Genomic DNA, 27,100 nt, shown 5'->3' with positions numbered 1-27,100 from the left:
ACACATTCCCACTTATTCTTAACTGACATGCACATAACATTTGTCATTTGACTGATTACATTCTGAAAAATTATATATATATATATATATATATATATATATATATATATATATATATATATATATATATATATATATATATAGACACACACACACAATCTTGATCTCTTTGTACAGCGCTGCTTTATCATTGGGCTTCCTTGCAGCATTATGCAATTGATCCAGAATGGGCCACAAAGGGACGTAGTCAGCAAGTGTTCCTCAAGTAGGGTTTTTTTTCTCCCCCAGACTAAACAGGAGCCATTACTTCTGTCCAGTAGTGTTTAGTGAGCGAATGTGTACCGGTTATTTATTTGTTTTTTTGTTTGTTTGTTTCTTTCTTTCTTTCTTTCTTCATCTGCTTGTTGCCTATGTCAATTTGTGTGGGTGGGCCATATTCTCCATATTCTGACTTTCATGATAGTCTATCGAAAAAATGAATATCTAACGCAAATGCAGAAACACTGAAATAGTATTCTGTGAGCCATAACTTTGTTTCCTGTGTTCATCCATGTTAAAGTTTGCCCATCATGACAAGGCCTATAGCAAAAGGAAATATGTACAGCATATATCGTGGAATAACAATAAATGTGTGATGCATAACATATAATTAGGTTTGTCTTTCATGGCCATGGATAGTTGTATATAGTCTCACAATAATAATTCGAGATGACTGAACTTGTGTTATAATCTTGAAGATGTTTTGCGACTAATCCAAGTATCTTTATCTACAAAGCATAATTAAATAGATCATAACACAAGACTACTTGGGTTCGAAGTGAGAAAGCTTTGAAGGACTGAAAACCTTTAAAGACAGGATTATGCTATATAAATAAGGGTAGTGACAGTTGTGTGGTTCTTTGCTAGTAACTGGAAGGTTTTAAGTTCAAGTCCCAGGACTGCTTCTGTTGGGCGTTTGGAAAAAAAAAAAACGAAAAAAAAAAAATGATTCTTTACCTTTATGTCCACTGGGAAAACAGAACAAAAAAGCGAAGACTCTGGTCCATCAAGGCCAAGGACGTCCACTTACACATTCTCACATATTCTCCACTGAAATGCACATAATGTTTGCCAAATTAAATTAAACTATGAAAAATTATGTATACAGTACAGTGCAAAAGTCTTAGGCACTTATTAAAAAGTTCATTATTGAGTCAAATATATATATTTGATCTCTTGATTGATCTTTTGCTGAAACATGAGACCAATATCATATAGACATGAGGCACCCTCCTCTCCTGTTTCAAGTAGGAGCTGTCCATTTCTTTCACCAGACATCCAACAGAAATGGCCAGAGTGTGCTACTTATCAAATCCTTGTAATGTTCCTTTCAATTCCACAATGAGGTTTCACCAAGGTGCCCTAACCATGTTCATGAAAGGCATTTTTAAATGTGATGTTATACCTATAGAATACATATGTAATATATAGATTATATAGTTATATATTTCTTTTTGATATAGGTTTACAATCCAAATATGTATATATATATATGTTCAGCGTCATGTCTCTTGTACTTGTCCTGTCATGCCATATTTAGTTTTGTTATATGAGCCCAAAATTGAGTGTGTGTATGCGTGTGTGTGTGTGTGTTAGCATGACTGAACACAATACATGTACGTCTCTTGTCATACAGATGTACACCATGTCTGTGTCATGAATGGTGTGCACTAGGATGTTATCTATTTGAAAGTTGTTCACTGAATTGGCCAAAACCTATATGGTTTATATGTATTTCTATAAAAGTTCAACCTTTCATCAGCAGTGAAAATATACTGTTGGATAAGTACATGTCAACATTACCTTCATGATTAGCTAAATCAAATCATACACATGAAAAGATGGATATGATGGGGCTGTATTGTATGTCTGAAGTGCATGTCAGCTACATGTGAGTTTACACTGGCCTTGTAAGTAAGCCTTTGAGCGAATGTAGTGTGGTATGTGTACATATGTTAAAAAGAGTTATGATATGAACCTTCAGAATGGATCCACATTAATCCACATGGCAGGCATCAATAAACAGGAAAGTAGCCGTGTAAATCAAAACAACTGTGTTTTGTCATTCCTACTCAACACTCATGGGGAAAAAAAAAAAAAAAAACTTTATCTATCATTAAGCTATTACCATCCTGTTACCTAATTATGATTAATAATTAATATGCATAACCATCAATATGTTTGGTGAATTATTTAAAAACATTCAGAATTATCTTCATGTACAATTTAATACTTATGATAATTATGAAAAGGAGAGCAATTGTCCTTCCACCAACAGACTACATTGGTAATTGTCCCCACTACACTAGAATAACATGCCAAATTCAAGGTATAATAATCGTACAACCCAATATCATGCTTCTGGTATATTGTGGGATAAGCGAACACACATCAATAAGATTCATTTGAATTTTGTACTTTCTTAAAAGGGTGGTTTTCATATTTGTTTAATTATTATTAATTCATTCATTACATTGAATTTTGTGAATTTGTGGTAGCTCAGTGGTTAAGACATTGGGTTACTGATTGGAAGGTTGTGAGCTCAAACAAGGTTGGGGGGAAAAAAGTATTGCAAAGTCAAAGCCATTTTATTTGTCAAATGCACAGTATGCCAGAGACAATTGTACATTCAAACGCTTGTGGTGAGGCTCTGTAAACTCACAAAAGCACAGGTACAACAGAAAAGAACGGACAAAACCTTCTTTAAGAAAAGTGACTAGACAATAATTTCAATAAATACAAACAGAATACAATATTAGAATGTGGTTAAGTGCAACATTTACTTAAAGAGCAGCAGAGAATAATACTGAGAATGTACAGACAAAAAAACAAAACAAAACAAACCTTAATGTGCTTAAGGTGACATTTAACATGCTAAACATGACACATAGTTATTTAGTAGTCTGGTGGGCTGCAAAATAAAAACAATTCCTCAGCCTGTTCTTCCGTGACTGTGAGCTTCAGAAGCACCTACCAGACAGAAGCTTGATGAACAGGTTGTTCGGAGCTGGATGAGTGCAATCCTCCATGATACTGTCAGCCTTCCTCAGGCAGAATGTCTAGTTGATGTCCTCTAAGTTCCTGCGTTTGCCGGCTGTAATTCGCTCAGCTGAATTTACCTCACTCTGCAGGGCCTTGTGATTGGTGGCAGTGCAGCTACCAAACCGGACAGTAATGCAGCCACTCAGGATGCTGTCAGTATTGCAGTGGTGGACGTTTGTGAGGATGTTATGGGGCATTCCAAGTTTCTTGAGTCGCCTTAGGAAGTAAAGTCTCTGGCAGTCGGAGCTTGCAATCCAGTCAGAGTATGGAGTCCAAGTAAGGTTGTTGGTGATGTACACACCAAGGAACTTGAAGTTGGTGACTCTATCCACAGCAGCACTTATGTATAAAAGAGCATACTCCAAAGGATGTATAAAGGAGCATGTGCATATAACATGTATACTACTACTACTACTACTACTACTACTACTAATAATAATAAAATAATGTTGCTGTCATCATTGTTGTTCATAATAATTATAAATATAAAAATAAACATTTATTCATATACCACTTTATGTAGCACCAAAAACAATTCTGAGATACACTATATGGCCAAAAGCATGCAGACACCTGACCATCACACTTATATGTGCTTGTTGAACATCCAATTCTAAAACCATGGCCATTAATATGGAGTCCCATCACCCCCCCCCCCCACACCCCCCCCACCCCACCCCTTTGTGGCTTTAACAGCCTTTAAAGCATTCCACTACACTTTGGAGTGTGGCTATGGGACTTTGTGGCCATTCAACACCAAGAGCATTAGTGAGATCAGGCACTGATGTCAGACCAGAAGGCCTAGCCGACACTCAGAGCTCCAGTTCATCTTAGGGCTCTGTACAGGCCACTCGAGTTCTTCCACTCCAGCTTTGGCAAACCATGTCTTCATGGAGCTTGCTTTGGATATTGTTATGCTGGAACAGGTTTGGGCCTCTTAGTTCCAGTTAAAATTGCTTAGCTACAGCACACAAAGACAACCTATACAACTGTGTGTTTCAAACTTTGTGGCAACAGTTTGGGGTTTACGAAACCACATATGTGTGTGATGCTCAGATGTCAACATACTTTTCGCTTATCGTATCCCAAAAGTCTCCAAACAGAGGGGACTATGTTTGCCAGCACCACGTCGTCAGTGGATGTTCGTGGACGTCCACTTTTCGGACACTTCCAGTCTTTTTGAATATGTTAATAAGTTTGGCGACAGTGTCGTGTGTGATGTGCTCACCACGTTTCCTGTTAAAAGTCCATCGCAACCTTGCGACAGCTTCCCCATCCAGCCATATGTTCTTCTTTTGTCAAAGGCATTTTTTTTTTGGAAGACATTTTCCTAAAAAGTGTCGTCCCCTATGTTTGGAGACGTCTGGGAGACCCTAGCGTACATTAAACATGAACGATTTTAGCAACAAAATAAAACAAACGAATAAAGGCACACTGATATCACTTATAAACCCCCATCGCAACACCCATTCCAGTCAACGTCTGACATTCTGTTAAAGCACAAGCAGCGCGTGGATATGGTTCAAGTGTGATCCACCTTCTTGAGATGATTTGGAAACAACTCAAAAGGACTGGACAACATTTGGGAGACTTCACAAGAGCACCACAGGACAGGGTGCTTTGACACGTTTGCTAATAACATGTATATTACTGTACGTTTTACAACAGGCACAAGAAGGTGACACTACCAGCCACAGTGCCAAAGTACTACACGCCACTCATATGATAATATATGTCGAAGTGGTGGCGTGGAGCTTACTATTCGGTTCAGTAGTATGCGGTTTTGCACTTCCTCTCTCTACCTATAGCTGATACTCACTGGAGGAGTATTGTGAGGAGAAGCAGCAGACCGCGCGCGCGAGTTGGAGCACGAGCGCACGAGGGGCGGGAGGGACGGAGAGCGAGAGAGAGAGAGAGAGGAGGAGGGAGAGGAGTAGCACGGCCGCCTTCAAATATGGCGTCTTCAAGGGGGGAAAATGACTAATATTATGAAAAAAGCAAGCAGGCCTCGCTCTTGACGTCTAACCGAAACCGGTCCTCTTCGATTCGTGGCGGTGTTTTTTTTTTTTTTTTTTTTGTAACGAAATAATTGTACAAAATCAGCTGCAGGAGCAGGAGGAGGAGGAGGAGGAGAGGAACCGTGGTGGAGCCGTTTGGAGAAACCGAGCGGCAAACCGTCTTATTTTGATGCGTCGACAGAGCTAGCTTAGCTCGCGGTTTTTGCTACAACGTTAGCACAGGGCTAAACGCTTGTTTTGGGCGTTGGGAGCTAAGCTGTTCACGCGCACGTTTTACTCATAGGGTTTGTGGTAAGTTTGTGGTGTTGTTGTTTTTTTTTTAAAGGGAGGGGGGCGAAATGTAGCGTGTGCGTAGCAGTAGTTGCTGCTCCTCCATTTTTTTTTTTTTTTTAATTCCAATAAAGCAGCAGCCCGAGTGAAGAAAGGGGAGGAGAGACAAGGGAAAGGACGTATACGGTCATACGCGTGCATCAGGCATTACTCGGTAAACCCGGGCTATATTGTTCAATCCTTATATCGCTGGAATGGCATTAATTAAGCTGATTTTGAAACCGAAAAGGAAGTGAGGTGTGTGTCTGTGTGTGTGTATATGTGTGTGTGTGTGTGTGTGTGGTTTTTTTTTAGTGAACACCCCCCTGTATCACGCACTCTCACTCTCCTCCCCTCCATTTCCCTCTCTCTGTCTCTGTCTCTCTCAATATGCTATTTTTTCTTCACTCCTATCCACATAGTCGCTTCTCATCAAGCTAGAATATGATCGCAGACTAGCAGCGATCGCGTCGTTGCACGAACACTTTGCACACCCGGGATCTGGTTTGTCCGTATTTATTTATCTCTCAATCGTGTTGTTTCTTCGTTCGATCATCCCTCCATCCGTGTCAGAAATGGACAGGAATTACCCGGGTGCAGGTTTCGGGGATTTGGGCGCAGGAGCCGGATGGAGCTACGAGCGATCGGCTAAAGCAAGGTAAAAAATATATATATATATATTTATATGCATATTTGTTTATTTATTTCTTTAAAACAATACATATTACAATAATAAAACATGCACTGCGCTTGCATTGCAAGAACAGCGTCATGTCGCTGTGTGTGTGTGTGTGTGTGTGTTGAGAGAATAGTGGTGATTGGTCTTGATAATGAACTCGGCTCTGTGCATCCGTGTCTGACGAGGCATTTGCGTGGGATGTCATAAGACGCTGGTCCTTAATGTGTGTGTGTGGGGGGGTGGTTGTTTATTTATTTATTTTTGTTATCCAGATCAATCAAGGTTGGAAATGAGAGGAATGTGATTGACAGCCTAATGTGCGGGTAACACAAGAGCAGACTCACGGAGAGATGGAGGGAGAGAGAGAGAGAGAGAGAGAGAGAGAGGGGCAAAGAAGAAGAAGAAGAAGGGGAGGGGGAGAAGGAGATGGGGGCGGGGTAAATCTTGTACACCCGGATTTATTACAAGTGTCCCTTTGATAGACGTTTGATTTAGCATCCTGCTTAGTGTCCAGTTCATTCTGGTGGAAGGGCTAAATGAGTAAATAAATAAATAAATAAATAAAGCACTAACAATACCATACAGTGATGACGCGTGAGAAATGCACGACGGGTTTCAAAGGATGAACAGTCCTGCACTTGCAGTTTTACCTGCATGCTACCATTAAGCCGCAGTATGAAGTGTGTGTGTGTGTGTGTGTGTTTAACCAATCAACAGGCGTCATTCCGGCATATTTAACATGCAAAAACAAACAAAACACACCAAATAATTGTCACGTTTGCAGAGCGAAGAAGCAGAATATGTATCCGAGCTAGCATAGCTGTGGTGTAGCATCCAGCTGACGTTAGCTTGCTAGCAACATCATGGTGGCCGCTGCTGTCGCATATAGGCCTGCAACTGGAACAGCACAGAAGCCTTTGTTCCTGTGGGCAAAGCCTAAACACATAACGCGTGGAAGAGTGTAAATAGGGATCTTTTTCGTTTTCCAAACCGACCCAGCCATCGCGAGGAAGTGTTTTCGTCCCACTTGGAGATGCTAATGCTGCTAATCTGTTAGCCGTCTACCTCCCTTCTAGTCTTAGCACTCTTGGTGTGTTAGCCTAGGTGTGTTAGGACATCTAAACAGTCTCAGGATATTAGATTGATACTAGTCCAATGCAAATGTTCAGTGTGCAGGATATCCTTCTCAGGGATGCTCTATTAAATAAAAAAAAAAATGCAAATCTAATGTGAGAATTCAGGAGCAGCTGTGTGTGTTCCTGGTCACACACTGTATTCAGGTCGTGAATGAATACTGCCACGGTTTCAGACAGGAATCTGATCAAGTTATGGGTTTTGATTTTTTTTTTGCTTTTGCATATGCTTTGTTACCTTGTTATAAACAATAATCATATGTCGTGTCAAAAGACATTTGACAGATCGACATTTCAGAAAATGTTCAGCTTTGAATTTTTGCCCGGTTAGATTTCTTTTTCACGTCGAGTTTAGTGCAGAATTTCACACGCAAAAACGAGACTGCACGTCTGGATCTCAAAGACCCTTTGGTGCGTTTTTTTGTTGTTGTTGTTTTGTTTGTTTTTGTCGCCTCTAGATATAATGTAATAGTCTATGCGCGGTATGCGGCCAAAAGTTTGCGGACACCTCACCGTCACACCAATGTGTCCTTGTTGAACATGTCATTCCAGATTTAGTCACCTCTTTGCTGTTATAATAACCTCCAATCTTCAGGGAAGGCTTTCCACTAGATTTTGGAGGTCAGGCTGTGATGCCGGGTGAGGATCCCTGGGGTGCAGTCGGAGTTCCAGTTCATCCCAGAGGTGTTCAGAGGTCAGGGCTTTGCGCAGGCTACTCGAGGTCTTAAACTCCAACCTTAGCAAACCATGTCGTCATGGATTTCGATTTGTGCGCCGCGGCCGTGTGATGCTGGAACGGTTTTTGGGCCCCGCAGTTCCAGTGAAGGGAAATTGTAATGCTACAGCATACAAACACATCCGATACCATTTGGTGCTTCCAGTGTTGTAGCAACAGTTTAGGAAAGAACCACATATAGCTGTGATGGTCAGGTGTCCACAAACTTTTGGGCATAGCGTTTATATGTAACAATATAGATATTACATAAACACCTGCAATAACACCTGTCACAATTATTATACAATCGCCTCACCACACCATTAGATTATACGCCCACATTTGTGTATACTGTAAGGACATAGATAGTCAGTTAGGAAGGACATGTTGACGAATACAAAGTTCATTTTTTTAAGGAGTTATACAATATAATCAGATGTAATTATTATTATTCATGGACAAAGTCTTTGGTCTACTAGCTGTTTTGCTGTGTAACACAGTAATAACTCTGGCTAAAACACAGAGACTTGGTATATTAGTACAGAATTGTGTTATTTAATTTAATAACAGCAATCATTATTTTTAAACAGTTAATTCTGCTCAATGTTGATAAAGGTCTGTGTATGTGCATTAACACGCTACTGTTATTCCTATATAATAAGAGTGATATCGAAGTGAACTGAACATACAGTAGTGACATAATCTCAGTCATTTGCATGAGATTTAACCTCGTTGTCAATTAAAACTTCTATAATTATATCAAAATTGTCATGCTTACATCCTTTTTTTTTTTGTCAGTTTGGTGTATGGAAGCTCCAGATCTTCCCATCCAGAGTCTGAACTCCTCCACAGGCAAGCCTACGCTACTCCCCATCCCCTACAAGGTTATGCAACCAATCACCATCCGGGCAGCTCTGGACAGGGTGGGGCGTGGGGTGCAGCTGGGAGGAGTCTGGGTGAGTGACACTGCATTACTACTTGTTGTGCTCTTTTTGGAATTCTAGTAACTGGCTTTTCCACCGAGGGTTGCAGAACGGTTAAGATGAGCAAATTACCCATAATCCTCCACGATGTTTTTGCTATTGTCACTACCACAGGAGCTGTGCCGTACCTAAGTACCCTTGCTGAATTTCGGTACTCTTCCTACCCATGTATAATGTGAGCGGAGGCAGAACTTACAGGTGGAGCTAAAAAATAATTCAGGCCATCAACTGGTCGCGTGTAGTCGATCACACGTTCTGATTAATGTCTCAGGGTGAGGTCATGTCTCAGATAGCACAATAACTCACTAGAAGGCTAGTAGTGACAGACTTTTCAAAAGACCTTTTTTTGCCAGGTTTAAGAGCACCATAATTTTTTAAAAGTGCAATTTAATGTCTCTGATACGAGTTTCCTTATTTACGTTGTGTAATGATTTCCTATCTCTGTTTAGCTTGATTTTCCATTTCCTCCTTGTGATGAGTAAAAACACTGACTTCACTGACAATGACTTTCTATTCAGTTTGTTTGCATCGTACATACGGTAACGTAAAGGAGGTGAATGCTAGAGAGACATTTGAGTTGCAGCTACAGATGTATGGCTCGTGTTTATGTGTTGTTGTTTTTTTTTTTTGCGTCATCTGCTAATGCACTCAAATGAATATACAGTGCCCTCCACTAATATTGGCACCCTTGGTAAATATGAGCAAAGAAGTCTGTGAAAAATTGTCTTTATTTTTTTCTTTATTGTCTGTATTTTTTCAGAAAAATACTCTGCTCTCGTGGATATGAAACAATTGCAAACAAAACACAGGTTTATATATAAAAAAATATCTTCGTTAAATATAGGTGTGCAACAATTATTGGCATCCTTTTAGTCAATACTTTGTGCTACCTCCCTTTGCCAAGATAACAGCTCTGAGTCTTCTCCTATAACGCCTGATGAGGTTGGAGAATACATGGCGAGGGATCTGAGGACGTTCCTCCATACAGAATCTCTCCAGATATTTCACATTTTCGAGGGTCACGCTGGTGGACTCTCCTCTTCAGTTCACCCCACAGGTTTTCTATGGGGTTTCAAGTCAGGGGACTGGGATGGTCATGGCAGGACCTTGATTTTTGTGTTGATTTTGATGAGTCCATGATGCCATGTATCCTAACAAAATGTCCAGGTCCTGTGGCAGAAAATTAAAGAGCCACTCAAACCATCCTCTTTACAGTGCATTGAGACAATATAGACACACGTCCAATTCTAGGTTGATTCAGAACATTTCCAGTTGACTGGAACGTCTTAATTATTGCCCTGATGCTGGAAATGGGCATTTTCAATGCTTGTGCTATTTTCTTATAGACACTTCCCATTGTGTGAAGCTCAACAACCTTTTGCCGCACATCACAGCTATATTCCTTTGTCTTACCCATTGTTATGAATGACTAAGGGAATTTGGCCTAACAGGAAGTCATGGTTGAACAATTTCCTGTTCCTAGTCACCCGGGTGCACTAAAAAAACCTAAAATATCAATGGGAGTATACTTCAAATATATTTTTCTCATATGAGTTCATAGGGGTGCCACTTAATTGTTTAATTAATTGTTGCACACCTATATTTAACAAATATATATATATATATATATATATATATATATATATATATATATATATATATATATATACATATTGATGAGCCTGTGTTGTGTTTGCAATTGTTTGATAGTATTTTTGTAAAAAAAAAAAAAATTAAACAAAATATCAAAAGGCTAAACAATTTTTCACAGCCTTCTTTGCTCATATTTACCAAGGGTGCCAATATTAGCAGAGCGCACCATATATTTCCACTATTGATTTAAGAATTGTGACGCTTTGGTCGATGGGCAGCCATTAAATGAACATTTGCTCATCTGCTTACTGAAACTGAAAGTATCACACTCGCCTTTGGGTGTGCATGTGTGCATGTGTGCTTCCTTTAAATCAAACATGTTGTGCCTCATGCTTGCTAGTTCTTTTCAATGACTGTGAACTTCAAATGAGAGATGCCTGGTTTGATTGTCTTTATTTTAAGTTGTATTTTACTGTTCAAAGTGTTCAGAGATTGTATTAGTCACATACACAGTGATACAGGGTACAGCGCACAGTGAAATGCTGAGTGGTTGACACCGGTACTGTGCATTTAAGCAAGAGTATATAAGAGTAACAGAGGAGAGTAAAAATATATATAGATGTAATACAAAAAAAAAAGATAATAAACAAAGTAAAAATAGAAGAAATGCAATATGAAGGTAATAAAATAAAGAACATAATAAAAAGGATATGATAAACATGATAAATAGGGAAGGCAGTAACAGCAGAAGAGGAGGGAGTGGAATACCTTGCCATGTGCTATTTGTAGTGCTGAAGTGGTGTGCAATGAGTACTACTTACCTATATATTCAACACACGATAGCCTTCAAGGGCACGATGACTAGAGAAACTCCTCCTAGTTTTGTGGGTTGGGTTCTGTAACAGACACACCAGGCAGGAACGCCAATAGCCCTGGGTTCGGTTTTATTGTGAAACTATGCTGTTCGGTGGAGAAGCTCTACAATTCCATGTGCGAGCCCCATTAGTTGTTACAGGCGTTTCTATCATCAGTCTGTTCTTTATGTTATGAAACATGTAATTGATCAGTGTCAGATAAGTACTGACAACACCCGTGATGTTCTCAGAAAACGTAACATGATATGATATATTTCTTACAGTAGCAATTGTATGTAGTCATATGACTCACCCCTTACTGAAGTTTATAACCGTTTATGCTAGTTGTAAATTTTCAGGAATATGTATTATAGACAAAAGCAAGGTGGTTGTATTGGCTGTGAACTAGAGGTGAACCTGCCGATAACCGATTCATCAACCGATAGTTTTTTTTAAATCGATACTGAATGAAAACACAACACTGAAAGTAGGGCAGTGCGATTAATCGGATTTTCGATTTCAATTTCGATTATGGCCTCTGACTATTATAAAAACAAAATAATCGAGATAAAACGATTATTGTGCTGCATTCCGTTCCGCTGTGTTCTTGTTTTGTCTTTTTAAAAACCGCACGTCGTTTTTCTTTACAGCGGTGCGCTTTCGCCCCTCCCTAAAAGGCCAAACTCACTCCCTGCCAGGCTGTGGCACTTTTAGTTCAGCTCGAGCCAAGATGACAGAAAGAGAGGCCTTTGGTCAACAAGAAAGATAAAACCATTTCAGCCGTTTGGAAACCATTTGGTTTCAAGGAGTCTGACGTGGAACAAAAAGAAATAACGTTTGGTATCTTCAGGCTCATTTCTTCTAGCGTCATGACAGCTGGTCTAAATGCAGTCAGTTCCTTTCTAGAGTTCACTAATAGTGAGAAACTACAGGAGACAGAATTTCATTGGCTGAGGAAGTTTAAAATTCATTTCTGGCGATGCAATTCGCCAAAATGCGTCACGTGACGTGCTCCTCTAGCTTACAAGAGAGTCATCAATACAGTAAAAAGAGATGCGGAAAAGTACATGAAAAGAAACAAGAGACTGTTTGCGAGAAAAAGAAAACAAGCTTTAGTGCATCGAGGCATAGTGATCTAATTTATTTTTTACATTATTTACGTGTGTGTGTATATATAATATTGTTAAAAAAAACAATAAAAAGTTTTTTATAAGTTCAGTAAATGCATGATGTTTCCAAGGTTAAAGGGTAATCATGTTTAATATTCGTGATCTCAATATTGACCACAATAATCGTGATTATGATTTATTGCCATAATCGAGCAGCCTGAACTCAAAGTAAATTACTGCTGAACTTTATTACAAAAATAAACAGTACTGATTGTACCACGAAAATGCACTGTACATTTTTTTAAATTAAATAAATGTATAAATATTAATAATATATGTTAACTATTAATAAATATTCAAGCAAATAAAAGATATACATCCAAACTGAACCAAAAAGTAACACTCCAAATAACAAATAATTAGACATAGACATCCAAAATAAAAATAAAAAAACACATCAATGATAGTTTTATTTCACCTCTAGAGGCACGGTATAATGACAGCTGTCCCTTCTCAGCTGCTCCTGCAACGGACACAACCAGGGAAAACTATCGGTGTGGATTTTTGCAGATAACTGATAGTTCCATCAATCGGTTATCAGTGCTGATTAATCAGCCAAACCGATCAATCAGTCGACCTCTACTGTGAACACCACTTGTGCATGCTCTGATTTGTTGATTTAACTTTGATTGAAATTTGTGTTCTGTTTCATAGGCTTATCTGGGCTTTTTGATGCTGGGCTTCACCATGCAAGTCCCTCAGGCCCAGATCCCTCTGTTATGAACTTGATCTCAGCTCTGGAGTCCCGAGGACCACAGCCACCACCTTCTGCTTCTTCTCTTCTCTCCCAGTTCCGCACTCCATCTTGGCAGACTGGTAAGATCTAATGTGATAGAAGAGTGGTAAATTCAAATTGATAGATAGAAATAATGGGCACATCACTAAACATTTAGAGCAGTTAGCTAGCACACTGTTACCATAGCAACAACTTATAAGCCATACATTTGAAAATGATAATAGGCCTTCTGATTATACTGTGGTTCTTCTGGTTATTTTGTGAATTCTGTTTATAGATTATTCAGAGCCCACAAGGATTGGAATTTCTTTGTTTTGTTTATGTTTATTGAATACTCATTTCTTCTGTGTATCTCTGTATTTTGTCCTTTTTTCACCTTTCTTTAGCAATGCACACACCTGCCCCTGCAGAGCTTTTCATCTCTGGGGCCCTTCCTGGTTCTGGGTCATTCCCATCATCCTCTGCCTTATCAGCCTACCAGCACCCAGCTTCGTTTTCTGGACGCTCTTTTCCTGGCGTGACCCCATCACTCTCTTTACAGGACACTCCTACATTCAGCCCCACGTCAAACGGCCTCTTGTCTCCCCATGATCCTTTGCTGCACATTAAGACGCCCTCTCAGTCAAGTCTGGGCTTTGATCGTTTGTTGTCATCTCAGGGTGCTGCTGCAGCCTACCGTGGGAGCCATGATCCTAGTGGAGGTAGTGGTGTTACTTCTGCTCAGGCATCCTCAGCAGCTTCAGCTTCTGCACGCCATCTGCAGTCTCACCAGTTTAACCTGCTGTCTTCACAGCTTCAAGACCAGTCCTCACAGTTATATAGTGCATCAGTGTTTTCATCTGCTCCAGCTCCACCTCAGCCATCCTCCCAAGAGCGAACTGTACCACGACAAGACAGTGTCATTAAGCACTACCAGCGTCCCTCGCCAGCACAAGCTCCCTCCTCCACACCTCATCCCCTCCAACATTACCTCAGTTGTGGCGTGTCTGGGTATCAGCAGGCCCCTCATCCCCGTCATGCTGGTCTCTCCTGCAGTCCATTGGGCGAGCACAGCCCTTCCTCTGACCATAAGCCTTCGCCCAGGACAGAGCAGTACCGACCCATTATCCAACCTTCTTATGGGACCTCCTCTTCATCATCCTCTGGTGGGCCTGGGAAAGCAGCAAAAAGCAGTTCTAGTAGTGGGTACTCTTCTTCTGGCTCTGGGTCATCCTCCAGAACTCCCCATACACCACCTTCTGCATCCTCTGCTTCATCATCCTCCTCCTCATCTTCTTCCTCTTCAGCATCTGCCGGTGCACGCCAGTCTAACTCCATTCCAAGCTCTACTTCTGCCTCCGCATCCTCTCGGCAGCAGCCACCAACCCAGTCCGTGCCTCCTCCACAAACACATTCCCAGCCTGCTCCCAGCTCCAACTCCTCTCAACAGACCCTTCCCAAAGGATGTCTTTCAGGCTATGGCTCTCCAGTGGCTCCAGTTAAGTCATCTAATAGTCTGACAGGCCAGACCCCACCCCAACAGCAGCCTCAATCTTTCTCTCCCAGCCAGCCCCCCTCACACTTATCTCAGTCATATGCGGGGTTCAGTTCCCCACAAACACATGATCTCCCTTCAGCCAGGACATCTGGAGTAGCGAAAGGATATGGGAATCTGGGAAGCCAGTCATTTTCAGCAGAATCAGTATATGGGACAGATTCAGGTTATGGCTCACTTCCTCCATCACTAGGGGGAGCTGGAAGCCCCTCCATGGGCTATGCTGCCTCAGGACACTCTCCTGCACTTTTACGTTCAGGGGCAAGTGGGGGAGCAGCCGGTGGAAGCAGCAATGGAGGAAGTACCAGTACAGGAGGTGGAAATAATGTGGCTGGAGGAGGAGGGTCTTACCACATCCCTGATTCCAGCCCATCTCCATCTGGTAACTCTGGAATCATTCGCCCAGGTCTGCATTCTCCAGCTCCTTCACGACCTGCTCAGTCACCTGTTGGAACAGGTTCCAACAAATACCTATCATCTGTTCTCTCACCTTCCTTCTTACCCTCCCCACAAGGCTACCCAGACACCCGAGGACCTCGATCACAATCGTACCATCCCTCTGCACCTCCCAAAACCAAGTCTGATACAAGCCTGCTTGGTGTGTCTGAGTCTCGACCACAACAGGATGATGATGATGATGATTTCCTCATCCAGCATCTACTGCAGGCTCAAAGTCCTACTCCTCAAGCGTCCCATCATCATCCCCCTCAAAGCCATCATTCCTCACAGTCTACACAACAACCACCGGTCCTTCCAACCCAAGATGGAAGCAAGGGTTTATCCTATGAGATGGGAAAGAGCTCAGAGGAACGATATCATCTTCAAAGTGTTATTCGAACTCATAGTGCCACATCAAATGCTCCAGTGTCTGGAACAGGGAATGGAGCAGGCCTGGACAGTCAGTTGGAAATGTCTTTAAAAAAGCAGCAGCATCAGCAACAACACCAAACACAACATCAACAGCAGCAACAACAACACAAACATCAACAACAGCAGCAGAAGAGCAGCAGATCTGTCACAGATGGAGGAGGACGAGGGAACCCAGATCAAGCTCATTCCCATTCACATCATCACCATGACTCAATGGGCTCAGTGGTCCACTACGGTCGGGGTGATCCTTATTCCCAGCATTCTATTTCGCAACATCCATCTTCTCACCATCAACACGCTCCACACACACCTACACATTCGCACTTGCACTCTCATCCCCATATGGATCTTCAGAAGAAGTCCCAAGAGTCGGCAGATATGGCTTACATTCGCAAGACACCTGATCTGCAGCAGCACCACCACCAACAGCAATCAGGACATCATCAGTCTCATCAGCAACAACATCAACAGCAGCAGCAACAACAGCATCAATCTCAATCTCAAACATTAATGGAGTCTCCAACAGACCAGTCCCGTCAGCCTCCTCATTTGTTACAGTCAGTGCTCTCACACACAACCCGCAGCAAAATAGACACTCAGCAACAGCAACACCCTGGCAGCCAGCAGGCTTTAATGGAAGCAGCAGGTGGAGTTACAGCAGCAGAAACCCATTCCCAGCCTCAGGCATCTCAACTACAGCTTCAACTCCAGACCCAAGCTTTGGAAGCTGCTAGTCACTATAGCCATGGTTCTCAACAGCAGGACCAGAACCATCAAAAATCCAACACGGTGTCTTCTCTGGACATGCTGGAGCGCTCCCTTTCTCGAACTTCAAGTCAGGAAGGAGGAATGGTGGACGATAGAGGAGGAAATGAGGGAGGCAGAGGCAATTCTGGAGCTGGAACTGGAGGAAGTGTTGAGAGACACAGATCACAGGATCAACAGAGACTTTCATCTCATCATCCTTCACAGCACCATCCCTCTGAGTTACATTCGTATCTTTCTGATCCTGACTTGGGCTTATCTACCCCCTCCCATGGGCATCACCTTTCACATCACCACCACCAATCACAGCAACCCTCTCAAGCTCAACACCCTAACTCCCACCACCATGCTCACCCTCAGCATCAAACTCAACAGAGCCATCACCACCTTTCTTCTCAGTCAACCTCTGCAACTGCACAGCAACAAGAGCAGTCTCACTCCTCCCATTCCTCTCAGCTTCCTCAAGCTCAGCTTGACCAGCAGCATCAAGGTGACCATCACTTTGACTCTAGGGGCTCAGCAGTGAAGTCAAATACAAATCAAAATCAGTCGCATCAGAACCAGAGGTTTGTTCCATTAACATCCATTTGTTTCCCAGACTCTCTCCTTCCAGATGAAGAGCGTTCTTTCTTTCCTGGTATGGAGGACATGTTCTGCCCAGAAGAGTACAAGTCAAGTTGCTCTGGGGGAACAGGGCAGGGTCAAGATGGAGTTTCTCAAGCCCAAGCAGGACAAGAAGGTATGGAGGGCATAAAATCAACTGCAGAAGGTGGAGGGGATGATACAGGTGCAAGCTATGACATGCTTGGACACCCTGGCGATCAAGATTATGGGCAGTATTGCCACGATCTTACAGAGCCTGACAATGGAACCATGCACCTTGACCTTGACTCCTTGAAGACCCATGAGCTCCCATCAACAGTCAATACAGAGCAACTTGGACTGATCCAGTCTCAGCCAACTAGCCTTGGAATGGGAAGTGGTGCAAATGTTGGGGAAGGATCTGGTGCTAAGCTGGTAAGTTCTGGAGGATCTGGTTCTGGATCAGGAGGACTCACTTCTCCAATCTTCTGCTCATCCCGACCCAAAAAGCTCCTGAAGTCCAGTTCTTTCCACTTGCTGAAGGAGAGACCTGATCCTAATTCCCTTCCCAAAAAGAGCTATGCACAGGAGTATGAATTTGAGGATGATGAAGATAAGGCTGATGTTCCTGCTGACATTCGACTAAATAGCCGAAGACTTCCTGACCTGATTCCTGACCTTGTATCCAGCTGTCGGAAATCTGGTAGTGGAACTATGAGTCCCCTAATGGGTGACTTGGATTTTGGATATCCCTCTCTTGGTCCACCACCACAATTACTTCCCCACGATGGACCGAAAAAGAGAGGCAGAAAGCCCACCAAACCCAAACGGGAAGGTCCCCCAAGGCCTCGTGGCCGCCCACGCATACGCCCGTTGCCTGAGCCCCACCACTCCAGGGCCATGATGGGAGAATGTGGAACAGGATATATTCCTGAGAGAGGCAGGGGTAGAGGTAGAGGCAGAGGCAGAGGCAGGCGAGATGAATCTATGATGGACAACAAAGATCAGAGTCAGCTGTATCAACAACACATGCAGCAACAGCAAATGCATCACCAGCCACAACAGCACCAAGAGCCAATCAAACCTATCAAGGCAAGTTTAGAAGGAGGATTTACCCTATTTTCCTTTAATATTTTATGATCTTATTTGATGACAAGGTACATTAAGGTCCAAGTGCATTTGTCTGGTAAATGTCTAATTTTATTGTTTTTTTGTAGATCAAGCTTCCTATTAGTACCATGTCATCTTCAGATGCCCTCTTGCGGACAGATTCTTTGTCTGGTACTGATCCAGCCCTCTCAGATGGTTCTGTTGGCTCTGCCCCTTCTTTGGGTCTGAGTCCAGGGACACCAGGAGTGCCTGATATGAATAGACCTATAGACAAGAACAAGGCCAAAACTCAAGATGTAAGGAAAAAATAAGCATGCTTTTCCCTCAAATGTATTTAATACCTTACATGTAAGCCTTAATACCTGTGTGCTGTATTTTATTTGCCCATGCTCGTCTTGTGTTTAATTCATGTATTTTGCCCTTTTTCAGGAAGAGAAGGATTCTGAGAAGACTGGCTTTGTGGCTTCTTTTTTGGATTTTCTAAAATGTGGGAAAAGGCCGGGGAGCAGCTCTGGGAATGGCGATTCATCTCCAGGAAAAAGTGGGGGTATCCATCCTATATCTCCTCAACCACCACCTCCACCAGCACCTACAGCATCATCTGGTTATGGGGATAGTGAAGGCGATGGGGGGCTGTCTTTGGGTGGATGCCCAAGTCCTTGCAAGCGCTTGGATGAAGAACTGAAGAGGAATCTGGAAACACTTCCATCCTTTTCCTCAGATGAAGAAGACTCTGTGGGGAAAAACCAAGACCTCCAAAAGAGTATCTCCTCAGCCATCTCTGCTCTATATGACACTCCACAGCTAAGCACCCCTTCAATGCAGCCTCCCTCTCTCCCTCCACCTCCTCCTCCAATTCCTCCTGGACCACTGACACCAACACAACAACCACCTTCCCTTAGCCCACAAACCCCAACACATATGCACACGCAGTCTTCTTCACATACACATGCAGAGTCTATTGAATCTGCCATATTATCTAGAGATGAGCAAGGTGACGAGATTGAGGAGGAAAAAATGAAAGATGAAGACGAAGAAGACAAAAGAGTAGAAGAGAAGGTCTCAGAAATGGAGTTGCTGAGTGTTCCAAAAGTAGGAGGTATGAAAAGAGGACACAAGCAAATTCAATTCAGATAGGTTGACAGCTAGCAACTCTATAAAATTTCCTCTTAAATGAGTGTAACTACATTACGCCATATGTGTTATTGTTCATAGGTTGTGGTGTGGTTATAAACTTGTTAATAATCATTTTCCTTTACAGACTCACCTAAAGAAGTTTCTCCAACAGCAGCTCCCCATTCGCTTCCACCTCTCTTTCCATCATCCCCTGCATCTTCATCTTCACCCTCTCCACCACCTCTTCCTCCACTCTCTCTCCCCTCACCCCTTCCTGAGCTGGAAGACAACCCATCTCCACCACAGAAACCTCCAGTTCAGCAGTCCTCACCTCCAGCCAGCCCTCTTGCCCCCTCCTTACCGGTTCTCTCTCCTCCTCATCCTTTGCCTGTAGCCTCTCCTCCACCCTCTGAGACACCCACACCCCCAAGCCCCCCTCGACCTCAGCAGCCTGCTCCAGCTCCTCCATCGCCAGAAGAACCCCCAGCACCACAAATCCTGCCATTACACCTGGCTCAGAAACAGAGTGGTGCTGCAATTACAGGAGACACTGACGAGGATGAGAGTGAAAGTGGAGGAGAGGGTATCTTTAGGGAAAGGGATGAATTTGTGGTACGGATAGAAGACATCAAAACTCTTAAGGTACATACTTCGGCCAATATTTTTCCATTGTCTTTTGGGTGAAGCTGATGGTTCTGCTTTCGTTTAAACATGTTCTTATAATATAACGACAGAATTGAATCCCCTGGCATGCATACGTTAAAGAAGTAAAAACTTATGTGCAAAACACCTAATGCCTACAGTATTAGTGGTTATATTTCAGTGCACAGCACTATTCTGTGTATTCCACTTTCAAGCTGGCATGTTCAAAGGCCCTGGCTTAAATACATATTTTATTTCATTTATTTAATTTAATTTAATCTGGTTCATGTTAATCTATGCAGTCTTCAGTAGTCCGCAAAAGCACAAAAATGTAATTACCTCTTTCATTATTCTGAAATATGCCCCTCAGTCAATGTATTACTTGCCATGGTATGTCAAAACCATACATACTGCAATTGACTGCAACTGTTATATTTAACTGCTTTAGTAGAATAGTCAAAATAGTGAATGTATTTTGTTTTTGTGACTGCAAATATCTTGCTGTTCCACCTATCACAGTTGGGTATGCATGTATTAACATGTTTGTTAATAAATACTATTCTTGTCTGAAGATTATTATTCTGTTTTTCAATTCTCTTCCTTTGTCCCCAGCTGGCCCTGCAGACAGGTCGGGAGCCTCCGCCCATCTGGCGTGTACAGAAAGCTCTTCTTCAGAAGTTTGCACCAGAGATTAAAGATGGACAGAGACAGTTCTGTGCCACTAGCAACGTACGTCAATTCCAAACATGGGTTTAATATCAGAAACATAAGCTGTTAATAGTGTATTAATCTGCTGATCAGAAAAACGTGGGATCCGATGTACCATTTTAGCCATTCTCATTTTATTCAGTTAACTATTTTACTTACATTTTTTGTCTTTATGATACCCGATCTCACTTGCGCTGTTTGATGATCATGTAATTAGTTTTTTCTTTTTTTTTCTTCGGTTATCTTCCCTCCCTCAGTATCTTGGTTACTTTGGCGATGCTAAAAAACGGTACCAGCGGCTTTATGTGAAATTCCTGGAGAATGTGAATAAGAAAGACTACGTAAGAGTTTGCAGTCGTAAGCCCTGGCACAGGCCGTCTGTGACACTCAGGTACGTAAACGTCCTTGCATTACAGCAAGTTAAATATAAAAAAGAACACATCCTCTTCTTTTTTATTTTTTTTTTATTTTTTTTTTTTTATTTTTTTTTTTTACAAGTGTTGTGTCAGTGATTTTGTTGCCTATAAGCATGCTCAAAGTTAATATATATTTTTCAATAACTTTTAGTATGACACTTAAATGACCCATCTCCTGTAACCATGCAGACGGCAGTCACAGTCTCACCCAGTCCCAAAGATGACCCCACCTCCTAACAATCAGACATTGCCTCGCGTTCTGAGAGATGAGAAGGACAAAGACCAAGAGAAGGTGAAAGAGAAGGAGCAGCGCGACACCAGAGAGAAGAACAACGTCAAGGTGAAAGAGCAGCAGGTGAAGGAACGGGTGACGAAAATTAAGGAGCGGGAAGAAAAGAAAGACAAAGAAAAGAAAATGCCACCACCTCCTGCACCCCAGAAGGCAGAGAAACGAGCGGCTGTTACAGAACACGGGAAGAAGGAAGAGAAAAGGGCAGCAGGAGTGGAGAGGAAGATGGAACGGCCCTCAAAACAGCAGCCAGTAAAAGTAAAGGCAGAGCCTCCACCTAAGAAGAGAAGGAAGTGGCTGAAAGAAGTGCCCTCATCATCCGAGTCTGATTCTTCTGCCAGCGATGATGAGAGTGAGCACTTTATCTTTAGTACGCGTTATCTTTATGTGCGTGGGAGTGTGTACGTGTAACCAGGTTTGTTTCTTGTAGTTTCTGTGAGAACAGGCCTGAATACTCGAGCTATGCGAGAGATGTACCGAAGCTATGTGGAGATGCTGGTCAGTACAGCTCTGGACCCTGACATGATACAGGCACTGGAGGACACAGAGGGTATACGAGCGTTATAAGATGACAGATTGCTTTCTGTGTCAAAAATGAGTCTGAACTCTTTTAATATTATTGTTTGTTTTTTGTCCATCTCCAGATGAATTGTACCTGCCTCCAATGCGGAAGATCGACAGCATTCTTAGTGAGCAGAAGAGGAAGCTTCTGAAGCGAGTCAGCATGAACCCCCAACACCAGGTATCACCTTGCCCTTACTGTGTTTCTCAAATGATCTACCCTTGATGTTTGGTCCTTTTCACGCATCATACTCTCTCTCTCTCTCTCTCTCTCTCTCTCTCTCTCTCTCTGTTTCTTTTCTATCACTCTTGCCCTGAAGGAGGCCCTAAACACTTTTCCTCAGATAACAGCAGAGCCCTTGGACTCAGGAGCTGTGAGGGTCAAACTTGGCGGGGAGTGTTATAACCGAAAAACTCTGAACCGTGTCAAGAAGAGTATCCCCAAACCACAGGTATTTGCTTTCGGACAAAACGTGAACCTGAAGTCATCTCGTTTAAATATCCACGTTAACGCCTGTGTTCTGATTAGTTTAAGATCACCTTTTTAATATTTGATCGTTTGTCAGGTTGATTGTACTACATGCCAATGTAGTATCGATGCAGGTGTCGGTTTGCTTCATAGACTTAATGATAATATAGTAGTAGCATAATAATGCAAGTAGACCTTTTCAAAGTGCAATGAACTTTTAATTCTTAAGAATATTCAGACATTGGAATTAGAATGTAAATATCCTAAATAAATTAAACATAAGTAAAATAAAACCACACAACCGAAAAAATAAACAAAACGTCAATTGTAGAAAATTCACGTCATTTTGTGCAGAAGCAGGTTGTAATATTAAGTTTATGTTGTGTAAAAGTCTGATTAAACTCGTGTACAGGATGCGTTTGGGTGAGTTAATTAACCCGCTAGTAAATCGCTTCAGTTTCATTCACTGTTCAGCTTCAGCTCACGTAGCTTAAGCGGCTCAAATGCCGACATTATCGAAGAACTAACTACTCGTTCTAGATTTTTCTTCTTCGAAAAACATTGTTAGTGCCGTGTTAATGTCTTGCGTGCCATTTTTTTCATTCTTTTCAATATGTTTGAATTCAAACCTGTGCTAGGGCTTGCTACACATCTTAAATTCAAATTTTTGCCTTCGAATGTGCGTTTGAGTCTTAAATTTGACGAATGTTTGAAGTTCTAATTTTAATTCGACAGCCCTAGACCAGACGAGAGGACCGAAGCATCACAAATGGCTAAAATGTTGCTGAAATTCATTCTTATGTAAACGAACATGCACGTAAACACAACGGGTAACGAGGTCTGCAGAAATGATCAAGGTCATGTCTGTATATCATACGATAGGTCGATAAGGTCATTATCATGACATGCCTAGGCACATGTAACAAAATGCTGTAAAGCAAAGATGCCTTCAAACATACTTCAATAAAATGTTTTCTACATAAAAAAAATTAAATAATCTAACATAAAGAACAGTAAAAATGATTAAACTAAACAAAGTCAATATTTGGTGGAACCCCTTGTCTTTAAAAACGCATCAGTAGTCTCAGGTCAGTTTTGTGCAGTCTTATGACAATATTGGCTGGTAAATTTTTCTAAGCAAGAACCTGTCACACCTTCTGCCGGTAAAACCTGACAGCCAGCATTAATTTTTTTTTTTTTTTTTATCTGAAAAGTGGTCCATTATGTAACATTGTCATGTAATGAGAATTTGGACGGATGCAGTCGCAGTTAAGAGCTTTATGGGAGAGCATATAATCCAGAAGGTAAAGCAAAAACAACAAAGACAGGCAGCTGTCAAGTGATCAGGTAAACAAAAAAGTCTAGAGCAGGTAAGGCAGAAATCAAGGTCAAGGACAAAAACAGAATCCTAACCAGAATAACAGCACAATCACACGGCTTGGTAAACACCCGAGACTATGACGACTGATCACCTCACTACGCAAAGACATCGGGGATGAGAAGTCTCTTTTATAGTGTGGTGTGATTGGGAACAGGTGTGTCTGATTAGTCCTCAGGGGAAGGTGAAGCGGCTGTGTGTTACTTTGGGAGTTGTAGTCGTCGACGGCAGCCATGTTTGTAGTTTGCTGTGCATTCTGGGAAATGGAGTCGCTTGTTTGCCGTGACATGACAAACATGTTATTTTTCTATGTTTCTTTTATTTTTTCTGCAACATTTAATTTTGGTTCCAAAAAGTAAGGTTTGTAAATCTAAAATGTTTTTTTTTTTGTTTGTTTGTTTACTGACCCAATAAAGCAGAAGTCCTAAAATAAACATCTATGACAAAATTAGTATTTAAAATGTTTTAAATGCCTAAGACTTTTGCACATTACTGTACATACTATACAGTCTTGGTGTTTTTTTATTTTCTGCTCAAACCAGATAGGTCATACAATTTGTTGGTCTGAACATAGCTTCGGTCAATTTCTCTTAACAAACATGGAAATCTTTCTCAAAGTCCTGTTTAAGTTATGGAGATTGTATTTCTGTCATTTTGAATAGTGAGATAAAGTATTATTCGGTATCTTCCTCAGTCAAAATCTTCATAGAATATGAGAAAATCAAACAGTATGTTCTTAAAGTAACGTCATGCAGATTGGTGATTGGTTGTTTTGGACTTGCTCTGAGCTCTGAAAACGACAAAAAACAAGGAAAACGAGGATAACTTTTTCTCTGGTACAGCTTTATCTTATCCCACCTCATTGGCCAGTCCACGCTTGGTGGAAGGTGGAATTGGGGCAGAAATTCTGGAAGTTATGCATCAAGTTTAAACTTCTAAATACAGATTACTCCTGCTGTCTTACCGCCTATTTTAGATATAATTTAAATCCTATTATAACAGGAGCTAAAAACAGTAGTATAAAAAAAATATATTTCAGTTGATGTTTGTCAGAATAATCAAATTTTATAAATATGTACTCTAACCCAACCTTTTCTCATTTTAGGACATCAAGCTGTCAACAGAGACGTGTCGACTCTACAGCTTTTACCATTCTTTGCACCATTACAAATACCACACCTTCCTAATCTGCAAAAAAGAGGTAAAAAAAAAATAAAGCACCTACACAATCTCTCTTCTCATTCAGGTAGAGTGTTTGTAGTAAGAAAATCAAAAAGTAAGGAATCATGGGAAATGTTGTGAGATCCCTGTTTGCCTTTGTTTTAGACCAACACTATAGAACAGGCGTCAGAAGATCCTGGGCAAGAGGAGGTTGTTCAGCAGTGCATGGCCAATCAGAGCTGGCTGGACACACTCTTCAACGCCTTCTTAGAACTGATGACCCTCAGTGCCAAAGCCTGACAGAATGAAAGCGTTCGAGAGGGGGGGCCAGTGAGAGACAAAAGACAAGCCCTAAGGATGCAGCAGAGGCTCTCGTGGAACAAAGGAACCTGGATTTGTTTTCACATGCCCCCCCCCACTAGTCCTCTCTTATTGTTTTTCTTCAGGCGTTTCTAAAGACGATTGTGATACATGACCAGGCAATAGAGCCACCTTTCAGCAGGTAGCCTTTGGCGAGTAAACTAATCAGCACTTCGTTACTGAAGTCAATGAGGGCATAGTTTTTGTGCTAAACGGATTAAAGGCAAGACGGAGAACTTATTCACATACATAGACGTGACCATTTTTTTTTGCTGGGGGGGGGGGGGGGGGGATAGGTGAATCGATGGATTGCCCCCTTCGCTGCGATGAATTTGCTAACTGACAGGTGAACAGAACCTGAATCTGACTGAAGTAGAATACTGTACAAATTTTACGTGTTGATTTGGAAATACTTTGAGCATTTGGAATTTAAAGACATTGCAAGGAGGAAGTCTGTTACAATTTGAATTTTACACAGATTATTTTTTAAGACTACAAACTTTTATTCTGCCTTTTTTTTTTTCTTTCTTCCCTTGAGTGGAGGAGTGACGGTTGTGCTTTATAAATGAGTGAGGAGTGCCGTGCAAAAGGAAAACTGACAATGAAAAGAATGCTAAACAGCGTAACACTTAACGCTACATGAGTGAAACGAGAGAGCTATATGCGCATTTCTATTATTTATATAAAGACATTTCTAACAGGAGCTTGCACATACAGTATAAAGCAGCAATGCTTCATTATTCATTTCATAACATTATGTTCGGATGCCATACGCCAAAAAACGACGTGCTGTCAAATTCAGAGCTGTCTTCCTTCAGGCTCATGAAGAGTTGGCGGTGACACGTGGCATTGTTTTTGTCTGTAAAAGAGTAAAAGAAAGAAATAAAATATCTTTCAGCTACGCAAAACTGTATTATTTCAGTGCATTCTTCAGAAGATGGACATGAAAATAAGAGCTAACTATAGCATTCAATTCCCACTAGGGAAAAATTATGTATTAGTAATATTTAAATAGGATCTTTTGTTTTGTTTTGTTTCATTTTTAACTGTTTGTCCGTTGTCTGTATTATGAGTATTATTTTGGAACAATCTAATACTGTGCTTCTTTTGAAAACCAAGCCTTTGTGTAAATACTGTACAGCTCTTCACTCAAAATACAGTTCTTCTGTACATGGACTATTCCTGTATTTGACAAACAAATAAAATCAAGGAGCGTATAATGTCTCATAAAAATATCAGTTTTCCCCTGATGGTTATGCCTTTTTTTTTTTTTTTTTTTTTTTTAAACATGCGCCAATGTTCATTTTCATTTATTCAGGTTTTACTATGTTGTCATGACTACCAAAATTACGATGTGTTTCTTCTCCATGATTCCAAAAAATTAAGGACAAAGGCAGTAAATAATTAAAAATGCAGAAATGCTGGAAATAGAAAACGTGTACTTTGTTCTGGTACGACCTGAAAATGGCAGGTGGACTGGAAAGACTTTTCCTTCGTAATCACTGGCTGCTCATCATTCATGCAACTACAGTGCCTTTTAAACTCGGTGCTGTTATGTCTAGATTCATGACCTAGAGTATAATCCCAATGAAGTCCATTTCAGTTCCAGGTTGTAACATTGCGACATTTCAGTCTTCGGTTGAAATCTTGTGTAATTTCCTAGCTCTTGCCTGGATGATTCCAGTTTTGCTGGGGTATTTCCACTCCAGGCTCAAATGTCCCCTGAAAAGAAAGGCGAGGCTGATTCAACAACTTGGAAGCTGCCTCGGTCAACATAGTGAAACCACGTGGAAGCTACCACCATTGTCTATTTAAAATGAAACATGGTTATGTTGCAAGCCTGGGAAATTTGGGGAAGTATGGAATGTA

The 27,100-nt window shown here is 41.4% G+C and overlaps 1 protein-coding gene across 3 annotated transcripts; it reads left to right on the top strand.

The window, feature by feature from the left end:
* The first annotated feature begins 4,805 nt into the window (after positions 1–4,805).
* Positions 4,806–26,481, top strand: prr12a (proline rich 12a). Of its 3 annotated transcripts, none has more exons than XM_053639835.1 (17): positions 4,806–5,390; positions 5,982–6,066; positions 7,816–7,914; positions 8,734–8,891; positions 13,189–13,350; positions 13,657–18,113; positions 18,239–18,427; positions 18,561–19,230; positions 19,393–19,889; positions 20,502–20,618; positions 20,855–20,988; positions 21,203–21,654; positions 21,733–21,852; positions 21,947–22,044; positions 22,184–22,315; positions 24,816–24,911; positions 25,037–26,481. In XM_053639835.1, exons 2-17 carry the CDS (start codon positions 5,984–5,986, stop codon positions 25,169–25,171), a joined length of 7,599 nt encoding a protein of 2,532 aa, XP_053495810.1. In that variant the 5' UTR covers positions 4,806–5,390; positions 5,982–5,983; the 3' UTR covers positions 25,172–26,481. The 3 variants fall into 3 exon arrangements, with proteins under 3 accessions (XP_053495810.1, XP_053495809.1, XP_053495811.1); XM_053639834.1 differs by having other exon boundaries at positions 4,806–5,583; XM_053639836.1 differs by lacking the exon at positions 7,816–7,914 and having other exon boundaries at positions 4,807–6,066.
* Positions 26,482–27,100: the final 619 nt, after the last annotated feature.

The sequence above is a fragment of the Ictalurus furcatus genome, chromosome 13 (assembly GCF_023375685.1).
Source record: "Ictalurus furcatus strain D&B chromosome 13, Billie_1.0, whole genome shotgun sequence".
Lineage (NCBI taxonomy): Eukaryota > Metazoa > Chordata > Actinopteri > Siluriformes > Ictaluridae > Ictalurus > Ictalurus furcatus.
Note: the sequence above shows the minus strand (reverse complement) of the source record. Positions and strands in the feature narration are given on the sequence as shown.